The 17,700-nt window shown below is 47.7% G+C and overlaps 1 protein-coding gene across 2 annotated transcripts in view; it reads right to left on the bottom strand.

Moving 5' to 3' along the window:
* Positions 1-1,770: 1,770 nt before the first annotated feature.
* SLC52A3 (solute carrier family 52 member 3) overlaps positions 1,771-17,700 on the bottom strand; it is a 59,275-nt gene continuing 43,345 nt past the window's right edge. The window contains exons 4-5 of one of the 2 annotated variants that reach the window (XM_029612078.1): positions 5,412-5,632; positions 1,771-2,257 (exon numbers count right to left, since the gene is read on the bottom strand). In XM_029612078.1, coding sequence (XP_029467938.1) covers positions 5,423-5,632 — 210 coding nt within the window. In that variant the 3' untranslated portion in view covers positions 1,771-2,257; positions 5,412-5,422. Of the gene's footprint in view, positions 2,258-5,325; positions 5,633-17,700 lie in introns of those variants that run through there. The other variant, XM_029612077.1, reaches the window with a different exon arrangement.

Genomic DNA, 17,700 nt, shown 5'->3' on the forward strand with positions numbered 1-17,700 from the left:
GCCCTGCCTTGGACTACTCTCTGGCCTTCCAGCCCTGTCTCGTATTGCTCTGTGGCCTTCTCAGGCCTTCTGCCCTAGCTTTGTTCTGTGTCCTTTCCAGCCTTCTGCTCTAACCCTGCCTTGTGGCCTTCTCAGGCCTGTTTTCTAGCAAGTTGTCTTCAGGCTCTTGTGCTCCTTGTCCTGTTCTATCTGGTCCAGTCTTACCAGTCTTACAGCAGAGCTGTTCCAGACTCCAGTCCTGCACTGTCTTAGACTCCAGCCTTGCCTTGCTTTGCCTCAGACTCCAAGTTCCAGCCTGCACTTCAACTTCAGCCACAGTCTAAGTCCTGCTGGCCACCAGAATACAAGGGCCCAACTTGAAGGGGAGGAGACTGGTATAGACCGAAGATCCTCCAGCTCTATTTGTGTCCATCCTGAAGTCCTGGATTACCCCTGAGGGATTCATCAGTCTACCTGGGCCTTCAGCTGTAATATTACCTCTTTTCTTCATTTCCATCCTCTAGCTATTAGGGATCCTCTGTGTTTATCCCATGCCCTTTTGAATTCCTTTACCATTTTTGTCTTCACCACCTCTTCCAGGAGGATGAGGTGGTGAAGACATCTGTTATTGACCTGTTCCATCCCATTCCTATAGCTCTGAAGACTCCCTTCTGTCCAAGACATTATCGCAGGTACAGAGATCAAGAGTTACATTGGCAAGATTACAGATAGGAACCGGTACTCGCTCCACGAGGGCCCATGTTCCTAGAATCCTTTACAGACTCTCTTCTACGCTAGAAGCCATTTCTTATACAGTAATTGTGAGTTCTTATTACAGACTGTTTAGAGGAACCAGTGCTCGTCTACGGCTCCTGTTCCTGAATATACTGATGACTCTCTGTGGCATAGAGACCATTGCAGACATCTACTATTGTGAGTGTACCATCTTGTATCCAGTATACTCTGTCTACTCACTCCTTCTAGTCTCTCTCTACAGCTCAGCAACCCAGAGATTATATTCCAGTATCAGAAGGACTTCAGCCCTACCGGACATATCGACTCACTACTGCCACCACTGGTGGGCCAGCTTCCAGTCTAATAAAGAACTATTTGTGTTTATTTCATATTCTAGCCTAGCCGATGGTTCCTCTCAGGATCTCCTCCTGGGGGCGCTGTCATCTGCCATCGGCCCAGGGATTCACCATTTCCTCCAAGTGGTCATTCCTTTCACTACTGTCACTCTGTGGGAGCCAACCACTACTGACCACTAACACCGCTGACGGAATTATTATATAGATAGCTACCTTCTCTTTCTATGGGACTTGCCAGCAGCTTATATATAACAGATTGCTACTCCATAGCGGAGACATGATAGATTGCTATCTCAGTAGCGAAGTACAATATACCTATTGTTAGCTCCTCTCCTCAGAAGAGTATCATTGAACAGATTGCCAACTCCTCTTCCTTGGAGAGTTGATCCATAACATATTGCTACCTCCTTTCCTTACAGGAGCATCTAACAGCAGTTCGCTAACAGATCTACAGATAGCTAACTTCTCCCTTCTTGAGAAGCAGATCATGACAGATTGCTACTCCTCCCACTTTCAGGAGAAAAGCAGAACAGATTGCTAACTCCTCCCCTCTGGAGGAGGAGAGCCTAACACTAAGACAAGAGTTGCCTTTGCTAAAACCATGTTGCCAGGTCTATCTATGTGGTCAATGATTTTGTTTCTTTGCCATCTTCTTTACAAATCCATGCAGTGAGACTTGCCAGCTGGCTCCATGTCATAAGAAAACACTAGTTCAGTCCGGGTTTTACTTGTTTCTTGCTTTAATTAATTTTTTGTAATCAGAAATATTTACTCACGGATAATCACATTCCTTTCAATCGTACAAGCTTTAACAATGACAAACAGCAAACAACAGAAAGCAAAATCCCAACCGCATCCAAGCTTCCTCTTGATCCGCTCAATGAAAGTCCCAATACAGTTTTGACTGTCCAAATCACTGGTTCACATGTATTGAATCTGAATTGAATTTGAATTTTTTAATTTATTAAAATGTATAGCCCGCTTTCTTCACAAGCATATGGCGTTCAAAGCAGACTACAATATTAAAAGTAACATATATAAAATAGTCAAACGTGTCCATTCTCCTACTGATTTCCCACTTTTACAAAGTATCTATTCAAAGCTTTCATGAATTACAGATAACAGGAGGTATCGCATCCCATGGAATTACCAAGTTTTGTCTTCTGAATGTGCAATCAACTGCTTCTCTGAGGAAATAAGGCACAAATATCAAGTGAAACAAACTGACTCCTCCAAGTGCAATCAGTTGGTCTCTGAGAAGTCACCTGCAATAGGATTTCTGCCAGGGTGAACTTCTGCACACGTGGTTTATGTATTCCTCTGTTTTTGGATCATGTACATACCAACATACACAGTAAATGACAGAAAAAGACCAATTGGCCCATCCTGTATGGTCAGTTTCTGTTTTCTTATTCATTGATTCTCTGTCTTCCTGTCCACCTCCATCCTGCCCTATGTTTTACCACTAAGCTTTATAATAATCTCAAAGGTTAGAAAACTTGTTAGGCTGTTGCCTGAACATCCAGCCTCCTAGATCCCCGGGGCCATCAGTAACCTGCCCGCACAAAACTCTTGTTCACTGAAGCAGGTTTCCTTCTGTGCCTTATTTACAGTCTCATGTAATAGGGCTTTTGTTGTAGCCTCTCTCTGGGCAGCCTCCAGCCTGTCTATATTCTTTCAGAGGTATGGCCTGCAGAACTGGACACAATATTCTGATCTATGCATTAACCACATCCCTTCCAACAGTAAATCCTATGCAAGGTTGTGCTGATCTCTTGCATGTCTTCTGTTTGAATGCTTAGTTGCTAAGTAAATCTGCAGCTCTAACACTAAACTTTCAAAGGGGAAACTTTGATAAAATGAGGAAAATAGAAAAAAACTGAAAGGTGCAGTTGCAAAGGTTAAAAGTGTTCAACAGGCATGGACATTGTTTAAAAATACAATCCTAGAGGCACAGTCCATATGTATTCCACACATTAAGAAAGGTGGAAGGAAGGCAAAACAATTACCGTCATGGTTAAAAGGTGAGGTGAAAGAGGCTATTTTAGCCAAAAAAACATCCTTCAAAAATTGGAAGAAGGATCCATCTGAAGAAAATAGGATAAAACACAAGCATTGTCAAGTGAAGTGTAAAACATTGATAAGACAGGCGAAGAGAGAATTTGAAATGAAGTTGGCCATGGAGGCAAAAATTCATAATAAAAACTTTTTAAAATATATCCGAAGCAAGAAACCTGTGAGGGAGTCGGTTGGACCATTAGATGACCGAGGGGTTAAAGGGGCTCTTAGGGAAGATAAGTCCATTGCAGAAAGACTAAATGAATTCTTTGCTTCCGTGTTTACTAATGAGGATGTTGGGGAGATACCAGTTCCGGAGATGGTTTTCAGGGGTGATGAGTCAGATAAACTGAACAAAATCACTGTGAACCTGGAAGATGTAGTAGGCCAGATTGACAAACTAAAGAGTAGCAAATCACCTGGACCTGATGGTATGTATCCTAGGGTACTGAAGGAACTCAAAAATGGAATTTCTGATCTATTAGTAAAAATTTGTAACCTATTATTAAAATCATCCATTGTACCTGCAGACTGGAGGATGGCCAATGTAACCACAATATTTAGAAAAGGCTCCAGGGGCGATCCAGGTAACTATAGACCAGTGAGCCTGACTTCAGTGCCGAGAAAAATAGTGGAAACTATTCTCAAGATCAAAATGGTAGAGCATATAGAAAGACATGATTTAATGGAACACAGTCAACATGGATTTACCCAAGGGAAGTCTTGCCTAACAAATCTGCTTCATTTTTTGAAGAGGTTAATAAACATGTGGATAAAGGAGAACTGGTAGATGTAGTGTATTTGGATTTTCAGAAGGCTTTTGACAAAGTCCCTCATGAGATGCTTCTAAGAAAACTAAAAAGTCATGGGATAGGAGGCGATGTCCTTTCGTGGATTACAAACTGGTTAAAAGACAGGAAACAGAGAGTAGGATTAAATGGTCAATTTTCTCAGTGGAAAAGGGTAAACAGTGGAGTGCCTCAGGGATCTGTACTTGGACTGGTGCTTTTCAATATATATATATATATATATATATATATATAAATGATCTGGAAAGGAATACGACGAGTGAGGTTATCAAATTTGCGAATGATACAAAATTATTCAGAGTAATTAAATCACAAGCGGACTGTGATACATTACAGGAGGACCCTGCAAGACTGGAAGATTGGGCATCCAAATGGCAGATGAAATTTAATGTGGACAAATGCAAGGTGTTGCATATAGGGAAAAATAACCCTTGCTGTAGTTACACGATGTTAGGCTCCATATTAGGAGCTATCACCCAGGAAAAAGATCTAGGCATCATAGTCGATAATACTTTAAAATCGTCGGCTCAGTGTGCTGCAGCAGTCAAAAAAGCAAACAGAATGTTAGGAATTATTAGAAAGGGAATGGTTAATAAAATGGAAAATGTCATAATGCCTCTGTATCGCTCCATGGTGAGACCGCACCTTGAATACTGTGTACAATTCTGGTCACCGCATCTCAAAAAAGATTTAGTTGCGATGGAGAAGGTACAGAGAAGTGCTACCAAAATGATAAAGGGGATGGAACAGCTCCCCTATGAGGAAAGGCTGAAGAGGTTAGGGCTGTTCAGGTTGAATATGGATATGATAGAGGTCTTTAAGATCATGAGAGGTCTTGAACGAGTAGATGTGAATCGGTTATTTACACTTTCGAGAAATAGAAGGACTGGGGGCACTCCATGAAGTTAGCAAGTAGCACATTTAAGACTAATCGGAGAAAATTCTTTTTCACTCAACGCACAATAAATCTCTGGAATTTGTTGCCAGAGGATGTGGTTAATGCAGTTAGTGTAGCTGGGTTCAAAAAAGGTTTGGATAAGTTCTTGGAGGAGAAGTCCATTAACGGCTATTAATCAAGTTTATTTAGGGAATAGCCACTGCTATTAATTGCATCAGTAGTATGGGATCTTCTTAGTGTTTGGGTAATTGCCAGGATCTTGTGGCCTGGTTTGGCCTCTGTTGGAAACAGGATGCTGGGCTTGATGGACCCTTGGTCTGACCCAGCATGGCATGTTCTTATGTTCTTAAGGGAAGCATCTACCTTTTCTTTGGGGGTTCTTTAACATTAATTAATATTGGCAATTTTATTATCATCTATTGTTTGTTACTCTTTTCTTTGCTAAACAATTGGAATATTTTGTGGCAATGAAAGGAGAGAGCTATGCGAGTCATGATTTACCACCATTTAATGCAAGATCACTCGAAGCCCAAAGATCCAGTTCTGCCCCAGACTTGGCGAGCACCTCATGCTTACTTGGCTGAAGATCAGAGAAAGCATTTTGTGTTGCAGTCTGAGGACTTGAAAAAGCTGAACACTCTGACCAAGGGGAACATGAGCAAGGCCCCCAGCATAGATCCTATCTGTACTGCAACTCCACACCACAGAAGCGCGCTCTGGTTCTGGTGACGCAGGATAACTGCAATCATCACCTTGACGTAGCTGAGCGTCCCGGTAAACAGCACCCATGAGGTGACCTGGCAATACCAAAACAAAACACAGCCATGAAGAGGACCCAACGAGAGCAGCTGGCACCAGCTTTGAGTATGAACATCCCAGAGTTGTAGAAAGGAAAATTGGTTCTTACCTGCTAATTTTCGTTCCTTTAGTACCACAGATCAGTCCAGACTCCTGGATTTTGTGACCCTGCCAGCAGATGGAGACAAAGTTTCATTGACACTGTACATAACCCAGTGTGCCACCTGCAGTCCCCTGTACCCAAGCCAAGATGACAGCAAGAACTATACATTTCTAAACAAGCTTCTAAGCAAACTCACTCCCCTCTAACGAGCCGGAAGAAGGTAAAGTTGCCCAAAAAGACAACGGAAAACTCATTTCCGAAATTTAACATCCCATATTATATCCTCCTTCATATCTTATTTACCAATTATTCTACATCGTATCTTCCCTTTTATCACTCTTGTCTAATTGTATTATAACTGTATATTTCCCTTTTATCATGTTTTCGTTGACTTCCTCCAAGTTCCCACACACAATGTTCCATGTATTGCGTTAATGTTCCTTGTAAACCAATATGATGTTTCTACGAATAACAGTATATAAAAGCTTTTAAATAAATAAATACATAAATAAACATAAACGATCAGCATTGAAAATTTCCAGCAACTCTACACTATATACAAAGCAACAGTACGAGTGGCAGACTCTCCCCCCCCAGTAAATGGGCGGATCGCTGGACTGATTTGTGGTACTACAGGAATGAAAATGAACAGGTAAGAACCAATTTTTCTTTCTTTGTAAGTACCCAGATCAGTCCAGACTCCTGGGATGTAAGTAAGCTTCCTTTAACTCGGGTGGGACATGGAGAGTTCCACTCTTACGAAAGCACATGAAAGCTGGAGCCCCGATATCCAAGCAATAATGCCTAGCAAATGTGTGCAACGACTTCCCGGTAGCCATCCACCAAATTTCATGCAGAGACACCTGATGTGACTTAGTGCAGGAAATCAGCTGAGAATGCGTCAAGTGCGTCCCTACCCAATCCCCCGCCCCCCCGGCAGCGGGCACCCTGTAGGTCACCTTGATTGCTTTCTTCAGCCACCACACAATTGTAGCCTTAGATGACTTATTTCCCTTCTCTGAACCACTCCACAGTACAAAGAAGTGATCCAAACTACAAAGAGGACATGTGATCTATGGAAATCATAAGTGACCTTTAGATACCTCAGTAATGCATGCCTCCCATCTAAGAGCCTAAGCTCCTCTGCATGAGGTGTAGAGGAATCCAAATCCATAAAAGCTGGAAGCTCTACTGTCTAACTAAGAAGGAACAACAAGACTACCTCAGGCAGAAAAGAAGGCACCATGCATAAGGATACCCCCGAATCCGCCATCTGTAGGAAGGGATCTCAACACAACAGCGCCTAGAGCTCCGAAATTCTCCTGGCTGAACAAATAGCAACCAAGAAAACCACTTTAAGAGTCAAGTCTTTAACCATAGCTCTCTTTAGTGGTTCAAACAGAGCCTCACACAATCCTCTAAGGCAGAGCTTTCCAAACTTTTCATGTTGGTGACACACTTTTTAGACAAACATAATTTCACGACACGGTAATTCAGTCTACTAGTAAACCAGAGGTTAAAGGTTAAACGAACGAAACATATTTCGACAATTTATGTATGTTTCCTTAAATTGTGTCACGGCTCACCGTCCTTGGGGCCTCGGGTATCGCCCTTCCACCTTCCGTCCCAGCGAACGAGGCCTCGAGAGTTGGACGACTCACGCAAATCCCTGGGTCCGTGCTTCCGCTGGCCCTGGTTTGGCGGGGCTCCGAGGCTCCCTTCAAGCAGGATTGGGGGTAGGTGAACCCCTTCCCCAATCCCCAAAGACAACACAGAGAGCTCGCTAGTTCCTTTCAAGCACTTTATAACATAACACAAACCTGTACATGAGGCTTCCTCCCATCCCCTTCCAGCCCTCCGGTTTTCTTACCAGCAGGCCTCTTAGGGAGTAACCATTTGTTTCTTATGCCTGGCGCTTATTACCAGATCTAACATAACAGGCCCCTCTAGAGCCCTCCTCCCTGGCCTTCCCTTTAGCCTCAGGAGTGTACTTCCCCTCCCCCAACTTACTCAGTATCCATATACGAACTGGAGGACTCTTCTCCCCCTGAACCTACCTCCATCTCTTCCTCCTCTGACTCCCAAGAGTTGGGCTTTTGTGGCCATTCCCACCAAGTGGGCACACCCTCTTCCTCCACTTCCATGAACTCATCAGTGTCTAGCTCATCATGGTCTATGTCTAACACCTGTTCACCTTCAGGCTCTCCTCCCAAGTCAGGTGGTGTTTCAGGAAACCTGGGATTCGTAGTTCTTCTCATCTTTCCCTGCGCCCCCTGCTGTCTGGGTTTGGTACTCGCGTTGCTTTTAAGGTGGCTTGGCAGCTCCTGCCTGCGGCCGGGCTGCACCACATCACACACCCCCCCCCTTAAAAAAACCCTGGAACTCTTGGTGACAGGCGTTCCCACCCCCTCCCCCAGGCGGGAAAGAAAGTCCGCATTGACGTGGTCCTTGCCCGCCCTATGGCGAACCTCAAAGCAATACGGCTGTAGCGCCAAGTACCATCTGGTTAGACGTGCGTTAGAGTCCCTCATGACATGGAGCCATTTCAAGGGGGCATGATCCGTAACAAGGATAAAGGGGCGGCCAGCCAAATAATACTTCAGAGAATCGATCGCCCACTTCACTGCCAAGCATTCCTTTTCAATAGTGGCGTATTTGCGCTCATGCTCATGCAACCGACGGCTAAGGTACAGTACTGGGTGTTCGTCCCCATATTCACTTTGGGAGAGAACGGCCCCTAATCCCGTCCCTGATGCGTCCGTCTGTAATACGAAGGGCAGAGCAAAATCCACGGCTTTCAATACCGGATCCCGGCATAGGGCTCCCTTAAGGTACTCGAACGCGGAGGCGGCGGGCTGTGCCCAGCCCAACTGATTCGGGGTTCCCTTCCTTAGCATGTCATTTAAGGGACATGCCCGGTCAGCGAACCGTGGAATAAAGCGTCTGTAATAGCCTACCAGACCTAGGAAGGCCCTCAACTGCTTCTGCGTCACCGGCCTAGGGTAGTCCCGAATACACTGGATCTTGTCTAGCAAGGGTTTGACCACCCCCTTCCCCACTACATGCCCCAAGTACTTGACCTCTCTTTGGGCCAGGCGACATTTCGCCGGGTTAACCGTCAAACCCGCTTCCCTTAATGACTGGAGCACCGCTTGGACTTTCACGAGGTGGGAGGCCCAATCAGTGGAGTGAATTATGACATCGTCCATGTATGCCGCAGCATAATCCAGGTGTGGGCGTAGCACTATATTCAAAAGGCGCTGACAGCTGGCAGCAGCGCCCTGCAACCCAAAAGGCATGCGCACGAAGTGATATAGGCCCACCGGGGTGGCGAATGCTGTTTTTTCCCGGGACTCCCGATCTAAAGGTATTTGCCAATACCCTTTTGTGAGGTCTAGGGTGGTTAAATAGTGAGCCGTCCCCAGCCTTTCCACTAGCTCGTCTACTCGGGGCATAGGGTATGCATCAAAACTAGAGATGGCATTTACCAGCCTAAAATCTATGCAGAAGCGCAAGGTCCCATCGGGCTTGGGTACCAGGACTATGGGGCTACACCATGCGCTGCTAGATTCCTCAATAACCCCTAACTGTAACATCTCCTCTACTTGCTTTGTAACTTCCGCCTGCATAGCCTCAGGTAACCGATAGGGCCTCCTTCTGACCACCTTCCCCATTTGGGTTGATATGCTATGGGTGACAAGTGTTGTACGGCCCGGCAATGGGGAAAACACATCCCCCGCCCGGCTCACTATCCTCTCCATTTGGGCCCTTTGTAAGGGGGTCAAGTCCACCCCTATGTTTACTCCCTCCTGAAGACCCAGATCCCGCACCTGGGGTCCCAGTTCCTCTTCATCCTCGGGCACCCGACCCGCTGACAGACTCTCCCTCTCTATCCATGGCTTGAGCAAATTGACGTGGTAGACCTGCGGGCGTTTATGACCCACCCTGACCCGATAGTTCAGGGGTCCCAAACGTTTTTCTATGACCCCTGGGCCCTTCCACTTGGCAAGGAGCTTATTGGGGGACGTGGGCACCAGTATCAAGACTTGATCCCCTTCATGGAATTCGCGCTCCCTTGCTCCTCGGTCATAGTACTGCTTCTGCTTCTCTTGAGCTTGCAGTAAGTTATCGCGAGCCATACGTAAAGCCACCTCTGCATGTTGCCTCAAGCCGGCTACGTAACTTATTACGTCTTGGGGCTCTGCCTCTTCCCCACTCCATTTCTCCTGAATGACGTCCAGCATACCCCGGGGTTGTCTCCCAAAGATTAGCTCAAATGGGGAGAACCCCGTAGAGGCCTGGGGTACCTCCCGTGAGGCGAACAATAAGAAGGGGATAAGCCTGTCCCAGTCCCCAGAATCCCTCTCCAAACAAGCCCGCATCATAGCTTTTAGAGTTTGATTATATCGTTCAACCAAGCCATCTGTCTGGGGATGATACGCCGCGGTGCGTGTATGCTTTATGCCAAACTGGTTCCACAAGGCCGCCAATTCCCGTGACATAAAGTTGGTACCTCGATCTGTTAGGACTTCCCTGGGAAACCCGAACTCGCAGAAGATGCTTACTAGCGCGGGTGCCACCACGGAGGCTCTTGTGGACCTCAAGGGGATGGCCCAGGGATACCTAGTGGCGTAATCCAAAACCACCAGAATGTACTGGTGTCCCCTCTTGGTCTTTTCTAATGGGCCAATCATGTCGACCGCTATGCGGTCCATGGGTGCCTGTACTGTGGGCAGGGGTACCAGTGGGGTGCGAGCCGGGGTTCTTGTTGAGACTAATTGGCAATTGGGGCATGAAGAACAATACTTCCTCACAATCCTGTATATGCCCGGCCAAAAGAACCTCCTCTTCAGCCGAGCTAGAGTACTATGTATGCCCAAATGGCCCGCCAGGGGATGTTCATGGGCCAGGGCCAGGACATCGTTCTGAAAGCACATGGGCACCAACAGCTGTTTGTGAGCACCTTGCCCTACCAGCCCTTCTTCTACCCTATAGAGTAAGCCTTTTTCCACCATGAAATAAGGGTACAATGTATTTCCTTTATTAGTCACAGGAGGTGTGGGCCTTTTTGCCTGTTTCCACGCCTCCTTAAGCGCCGGATCCTGGAGCTGTTCCTCTCTGAACTCGGGAAACCGTCCCAACAATGTCCCCACTATCTGATCCGTGCGGGGCTCCTCTTCTCCCTCCCATATGTCTACCTGCCCTCGCCTCTCCTTCTTTCTCTCCGCGCGGGGGTCTACGACCTGCCCCTGGTTCCTCCACTACTCCCGCTTCCTCGAAAGGAAATACCTCCCCGATCCCGGGTTCAGCGTCTGAGGTGCCCTGCGCCTGGGTCTGGGCTCTAGTAGTCACCAGGGCTTGTTTATCAGTTAATACCGCTGCGAGCGGCTTCCAGTCGCGCCCCAATAGGAGGGGTACAGGTAATGCTTCGGCCCGGGCGACTTCCAACCTATCTTCATAAGGGCCCCACTGTAAAAGGACCTCATACACCGGATGCTTTCGTACATCCCCATGTACACAACGTATCTGCGCTTCTCCCTTTGGGACCTGTGATGCCTTCACCCCCACTTGCGCCGCAGTTTTCCCCGAAATCAAGGACTGACTTGTGCCGGTGTCTAGGAGGGCTTGCACTCGATGCCCATTGACCCTAACCCATTGAAAATAGGGGGCCGGTTCCCTGGAGACCTCCTCCCCACTCAACCTCGGGGGTTGCACATAACCCACCGTCCCATGAGGGCATTCCCTTTGGAAGTGCCCCGGTTCCCCACAATGGAAGCACTTGAGAGTCCCTGACCTCCTAGGGGTTTCCCAGCCTCGACCCGGCCCCTCGAGCGGACGAGCCGCCCCCTCTGGCTTCAGGGATCGGCTTCGTACGGGTACAGGACCCCCCGAGCCTTCTCCCTTTTCTCGAGCTAACTCCCTAGAGGTTTTTATTTTTGTTAGGGTGGGGCTAACGGTCACTGCGGCTTCAGCCTCTAAGTACCTCTCCGCATTCACAATGGCCTTCTCGAGCCCAGTTACCCCCTGACGCACCACCCAACTCCTCATCTGGGCAGGTAACGCGTCTATATATCGCTCTACAATAATCATGTCCATTATCTTTGTTACAGTCTTACCCTCGGGCTCCAGCCACCTATATGCCAAGTCCTTCAGATGCTGAGCTAGGGCCCGAGGGCGATCCATGGGTTGAAAACATGTAGCCCGGAATTGCCGGCGATACCAGTCTTGGGTTACTCCCAGCCTGTCCAATATAGCAGCCTTCAAGACCGAATAATTGACAGCTTGTTCCGGGGCCAGTGCCCTGTAGGCGGCCTGTGCTGCACCCGTTAAACAGGGTGCTAGTCGGGCAGTCCACTGTTCGCGGGGCCAACCCGCCACGCTAGCCACCCTCTCAAAGGTGACGAGGAAGGCCTCAGGATCATCCCCAGGCCCCATCTTTTCTAGGTGAATGTTCAAGGGGGGTTCAGTCCATGCGAGCCCCCGAGCACCTGGAACTGGCGGGGAGGTACCTGAGGGTCCTGTGGTAAGCTGGGCCGCCCATAGCTGCGTGACCTTCCGCTGCTCCTCCAGAAGTTGTAGAAGTGGTCGCTGCTGCTGCTGCTGTTGTTCCATCATATGTTTCATCAGTTGCTGCATGCCCTCCTGCTGCTGCTGCATCTGTGCGGTTAGCCACTTTAATACCTCCTCTGACGCCATCTCTGGAAGACAACAACAGCGAGACCCAAGTGCGGCCGCTCAACACTCTAGCCCCCCCCTCCCCAGGGGAAGAGAGTGAGAAAAACAAAAACCAAAAACAAACCCTTTTTTTTTTTTTTTTTTTTTTTTTTTAGCGCCCCTGCAAGGGTTTAGGATACGTCTCCCCACCCCCCCACAGGCAGTCTATTTTAGCGCTGCTGAGGTACTATTACCTTCCCCCAGGTTAATGAGTGCCTGGGTATATCCAACTGCCCCTTCGCGGTCCTCCGGGCAGCGAGTTCCGTGGATCCCACTGCTGCCACCATGTGTCACGGCTCACCGTCCTTGGGGCCTCGGGTATCGCCCTTCCACCTTCCGTCCCAGCGAACGAGGCCTCGAGAGTTGGACGACTCACGCAAATCCCTGGGTCCGTGCTTCCGCTGGCCCTGGTTTGGCGGGGCTCCGAGGCTCCCTTCAAGCAGGATTGGGGGTAGGTGAACCCCTTCCCCAATCCCCAAAGACAACACAGAGAGCTCGCTAGTTCCTTTCAAGCACTTTATAACATAACACAAACCTGTACATGAGGCTTCCTCCCATCCCCTTCCAGCCCTCCGGTTTTCTTACCAGCAGGCCTCTTAGGGAGTAACCATTTGTTTCTTATGCCTGGCGCTTATTACCAGATCTAACATAACAGGCCCCTCTAGAGCCCTCCTCCCTGGCCTTCCCTTTAGCCTCAGGAGTGTACTTCCCCTCCCCCAACTTACTCAGTATCCATATACGAACTGGAGGACTCTTCTCCCCCTGAACCTACCTCCATCTCTTCCTCCTCTGACTCCCAAGAGTTGGGCTTTTGTGGCCATTCCCACCAAGTGGGCACACCCTCTTCCTCCACTTCCATGAACTCATCAGTGTCTAGCTCATCATGGTCTATGTCTAACACCTGTTCACCTTCAGGCTCTCCTCCCAAGTCAGGTGGTGTTTCAGGAAACCTGGGATTCGTAGTTCTTCTCATCTTTCCCTGCGCCCCCTGCTGTCTGGGTTTGGTACTCGCGTTGCTTTTAAGGTGGCTTGGCAGCTCCTGCCTGCGGCCGGGCTGCACCACATCACAATATATACATAAATAAAATGTTTCATGACACAACCTATCTCATGAAAACCTTAAATTTATATTAAAAATATATATTCCAAGATTCATGTTATTGTTATAATTTATGAGAAACAATAATAAAACAAATTGTCTGTCCCCCACACACTCATCTCTCTCCTCCCCCCAGCACATGTCTGGCCCCCACACACTCATATCTCTCCCCCTCAAGCACATGTCTGTCCCCCCAGCACATTTGCCCCCCACTCACTCATCTCTCTCCTCCCCCCAGCACATGTCTGGCCCCCACACTCATGTACCTCGTCTTTTTGATTGTTGCCAGTTAAGTGCTTCACTCCCTTCCATCATCACCAGACATTGCTGCTTGCAGTCAGTACTCCTCATGGCCAGGCCTCATCGGCAGCAGCAGCCAATGCAAGGATGGCTGGGCTCGTTCCACCCACCAAGCCCCCCAAAAAAACGCGATTGACAGCAAAAATCACCCAAGAATAAGCAACCCATAAACTGAAAAAAAAAAGTGAATCTCTAGAAAAAAAAAAGCCCAAACTCGCATCAGAGTTGACCGGGCTTGCGCGACACACCTGCACACTGCAGGCGACACACTAACGTGTCCCGACACACAGTTTGGAAAGCTCTGCTCTAAGGACTAGATTCAGATTCCAAGATGGACAAATGTTTTGCACCTGAGGACACAATTCTTAGCTCTCTGAAGGTACCATAGAACAGATGGATGTGCGGACAGAGGATACCCTTGCACCTTATCCTAGAGACAACCCAATGTCGCTACCTGGATACTAAAGAGTTAAAGGCCAGTCCCTTGACCAGAACCTGATACTTCACTTTCCATGCATATCCAGCATGGTTCTCTGCTTCATTGGCATGGGAGAAAGACTGATACATCACGCATTTCCAGCATAGCTCTCTGCTTCAACAGCAGGGGAAAAAAAAACAAAAACAAAAAACTGATGCTTCACGCATATCCTGCATAGCTTCAACGACAGGGGTGAAGAAAAAAAGGATTCGCAATCACAAAGCGAGGAGTAGCTGGCTTGTTACGGCGGTTACTACCCCAAACCAAATGTGCCTGATACTTCACTTTCAATGCATATCCAGCATGGCTCTCTGCTTCAACGGCAGGGGAGAAAAAAACTGATACTTCATGCATGTCCAGCATAGCTCTCTGCTTCAACGGCAGGGGAGAAGAAAAAAAACCAACAAGGGCTGTACAACATAGTCTAGGTAAAACAAATAAGCATAGGTGTAGCTTGCTTATCGCGGTGGTTATTACCTCTACTACCCCTAACTAATCAAGCTAGATATTTCACTTGGATGCAGCTCCATCACTGCTCTCTACATTAATGGTGGGGGTGGAAGGGGAATAGAACAAAGAGCTAAGAGAAACAGATAAGTATGAGAGAAAAAATGTGTGAGGCTTGCTGGGCAGACTGGATGGGCCATTCGGTCTTCTTCTGCCGTCATTTCTATGTTTCTATGTTTCTATATAGAAAAACCAAAATATGCAACACTGTTGCCTGAACAGACTGAGGCTGCACTTCATCAACAGCAGATCAGGACTGGAAGATCCTCCAAATTCGCACATATGTCAAGGATGTAGAAGGTGGAAATAACCGCTTTGGAATATCCCCTCCATCTCAGTTGTCTCATCTCAGTTGTCTCCTCTCAGAAGCGAAGCTGTGAAACAGAAGTAAGCCGCCTGACCCAAAAATATTGGGTTCTGGTGGAAAACAGTCGCCCGATGTTAGAACCTCAGGGGCCCATCTATGGCCATGTTGATCAGATCTGGGAAGCATGGTCAATGTGGTAACTTTGGAGCTACCAGGATCAAGTTGCCTGGATATTTCTCTATCCGCCGTAATCCCTTGCCCACCAGAGGCCAAGGGAGGGAAGACAAAGAAGAATCCCTCAAGTCCATGGTAGCACCAGAGCTCCAATTCCTTTGTACCATGTTCTGTTCAGCAATTCAGCAGCTTTAAAACCACGACGCCTTGGTGTTCTCTTTGGTAGGGATATCCTCATCTTCCATAAATGAGACACATTGCTGCCTCCGATAGCTTCCATTCCCCAGGGTCTAACTTTCTCCGACTGATAAAATCCGCCTGAACGTAGTTTACTCCGGGGATGTGAGATACTGCCAGCCACTCCAAGAGCTGTTCTGCCCAGAAAATCAACTCTCAAGCCTCTCGAGTCGCTGCCTGATTCCTGGTTCCACCTTGACAGTTGATGTAGTCTTCTGTTGTTGCATTGTCTGATATGATCCATACTGGAAGGCCGCTTAAACTTGGCAGATAAGCAATGCGAAATGCATTGCTCTAGTCTCTAACCAATTGATAGGCCATGAGGCCTCTGTTTCAACCACTGGCCCTGCGCCAACTGATCTTGCCATACTGCCCTCCATCCAGAGAGGCTTGCATTGGTGTGATTATTATCCAATTTGGAATCTCCAATTCTGTACCATGCTCAAGACTGGTGCGAGTAAGCACTACAAAAGACTGTCCCTGGCTTCCCCCTCTAATGGACAAGGAAGATTAAACTCTTCCAATAATGGATTCCAGCAGGAGAAGAGCCCCCTGCAGAGGTCGCATATGTGCGAATGCCCAATGCATTAATTCCAATGTTGATACCATAGAATCCAGACCTGTAAATAGTCCCAGACCCTGGGCACCAAAAGCTCTAGCAGAAGCCTAATCTGAGTCCACAATTTCAGCAGTCTCTCTCCATGAGAAACACTCTCTCCGCTAGTGTGTTGAACTGAGCTCCCAGATACTCTAGAGTTTGTAAGAGGACTAAATGGCTCGTTGCTAGGTTCACCACCCATCCTAGTGACTTCAAGCGCATTGGTACCTTTTGTACCGATTGTCGTCAGAGGTTATTTGATTTTGTATGAATAAGCCAGTCATCCAGATACTGATACATCAACACACCCTGCTTTTGCAATGTGGCTGCCCCCACCACCATCACTTTGGTGAAGGTACATGGAGCCATCACCAGGCAAAGGGTTCGAAACAGAAAATAGTCCCTTAAGACCATGAACCTCAGGAATCTCTAATGCACCGGCCTGATGGCTATGTGCAGATCTACCTCTATCAAGGCGAGAGATGCCAAGAACTCTCTCTTGTGTACTGCCACTATGACAGACCTCTGAGTTGGATCTCAGAGTTTCCATGCGGAACCTCGAGAGCTGCATTTACCTTCTTTAAATCCAATATCTCTTGAATTGGATATGGGGGGAAACAGGATGCTTAACTTAAAATTGACCTCTGGCCACACTAAGTGTATACAGAGTCTGAGCCAACAGACTTGGGCCATGCCGAGCATGTTCAGGGTCTGAGCCATAAAACTGAGCAAGACATTTCTGTGAAAAAAAGAAAAATCTGAGCAGCTCTCAATCATATGCAATTTCTTCCTCTTCTAGAACTGAGAAAGCCAATTCCCCATCGGAATCCTCTGATGTCCATGATCCTTAAACATTACCAGGGACAGCCTCCTTGTGGCATTTGCCCGCCGTGACTGACAAATAGGAGGTCTAAGCATGTGATCCCTACATAGTAGGTTGTTTTGCCTTTGCTGGGCACCCCTGCAGAAAGGTCTGCAGGCCTTGGAAACATTTCACTCAGTATGAGGAGGATGGATCTATACCAGAGTCCACAGGCCCAAGCTTGCTCTCTCCAACCTCTCTCGAGGAAGCTTCTGCCCTCAGGAACAAGGGAGAACTGACCAATGCCTCATCTCCCACTCCACTGCCCTTCCAGAGACACCTTAGGGCGAGGGCAAAAGCTGTAGTAGTCAAATCGCTTTGAGCATCTAAACAGCACTGACACAAACGGAGAGAGAGTGAGGACTGAACTGCTATGAGACGGCAAGCTTCACAGATAGAAAGGTGTTTAGACCTGTTTGTCCCTAGCGCCTAGCTCTCCAGGATGCATGCAAATACGTGCTCAAGACTAGGTTGTGGTTGTAAGCACAGAAGTAGCTGCGCAGATAAGCGCTCAGGTCTAGGACGCATGCAGACTTACACGCTCAAATCTAGGCCTTGGCCTTACATGCACAGTTACCAGCACATGCAACCACCATGTAGTGAGAATGTGCGCACATGCCTAGGCACGCAAGATGACACGACCTTATTTTCGATGCCAAAGCCCTCTTCAGCTATGTAGCCAACCTCA

Source organism: Rhinatrema bivittatum, chromosome 8 (assembly GCF_901001135.1).
Source record: "Rhinatrema bivittatum chromosome 8, aRhiBiv1.1, whole genome shotgun sequence".
Taxonomy (NCBI): Eukaryota; Metazoa; Chordata; class Amphibia; order Gymnophiona; family Rhinatrematidae; genus Rhinatrema; species Rhinatrema bivittatum.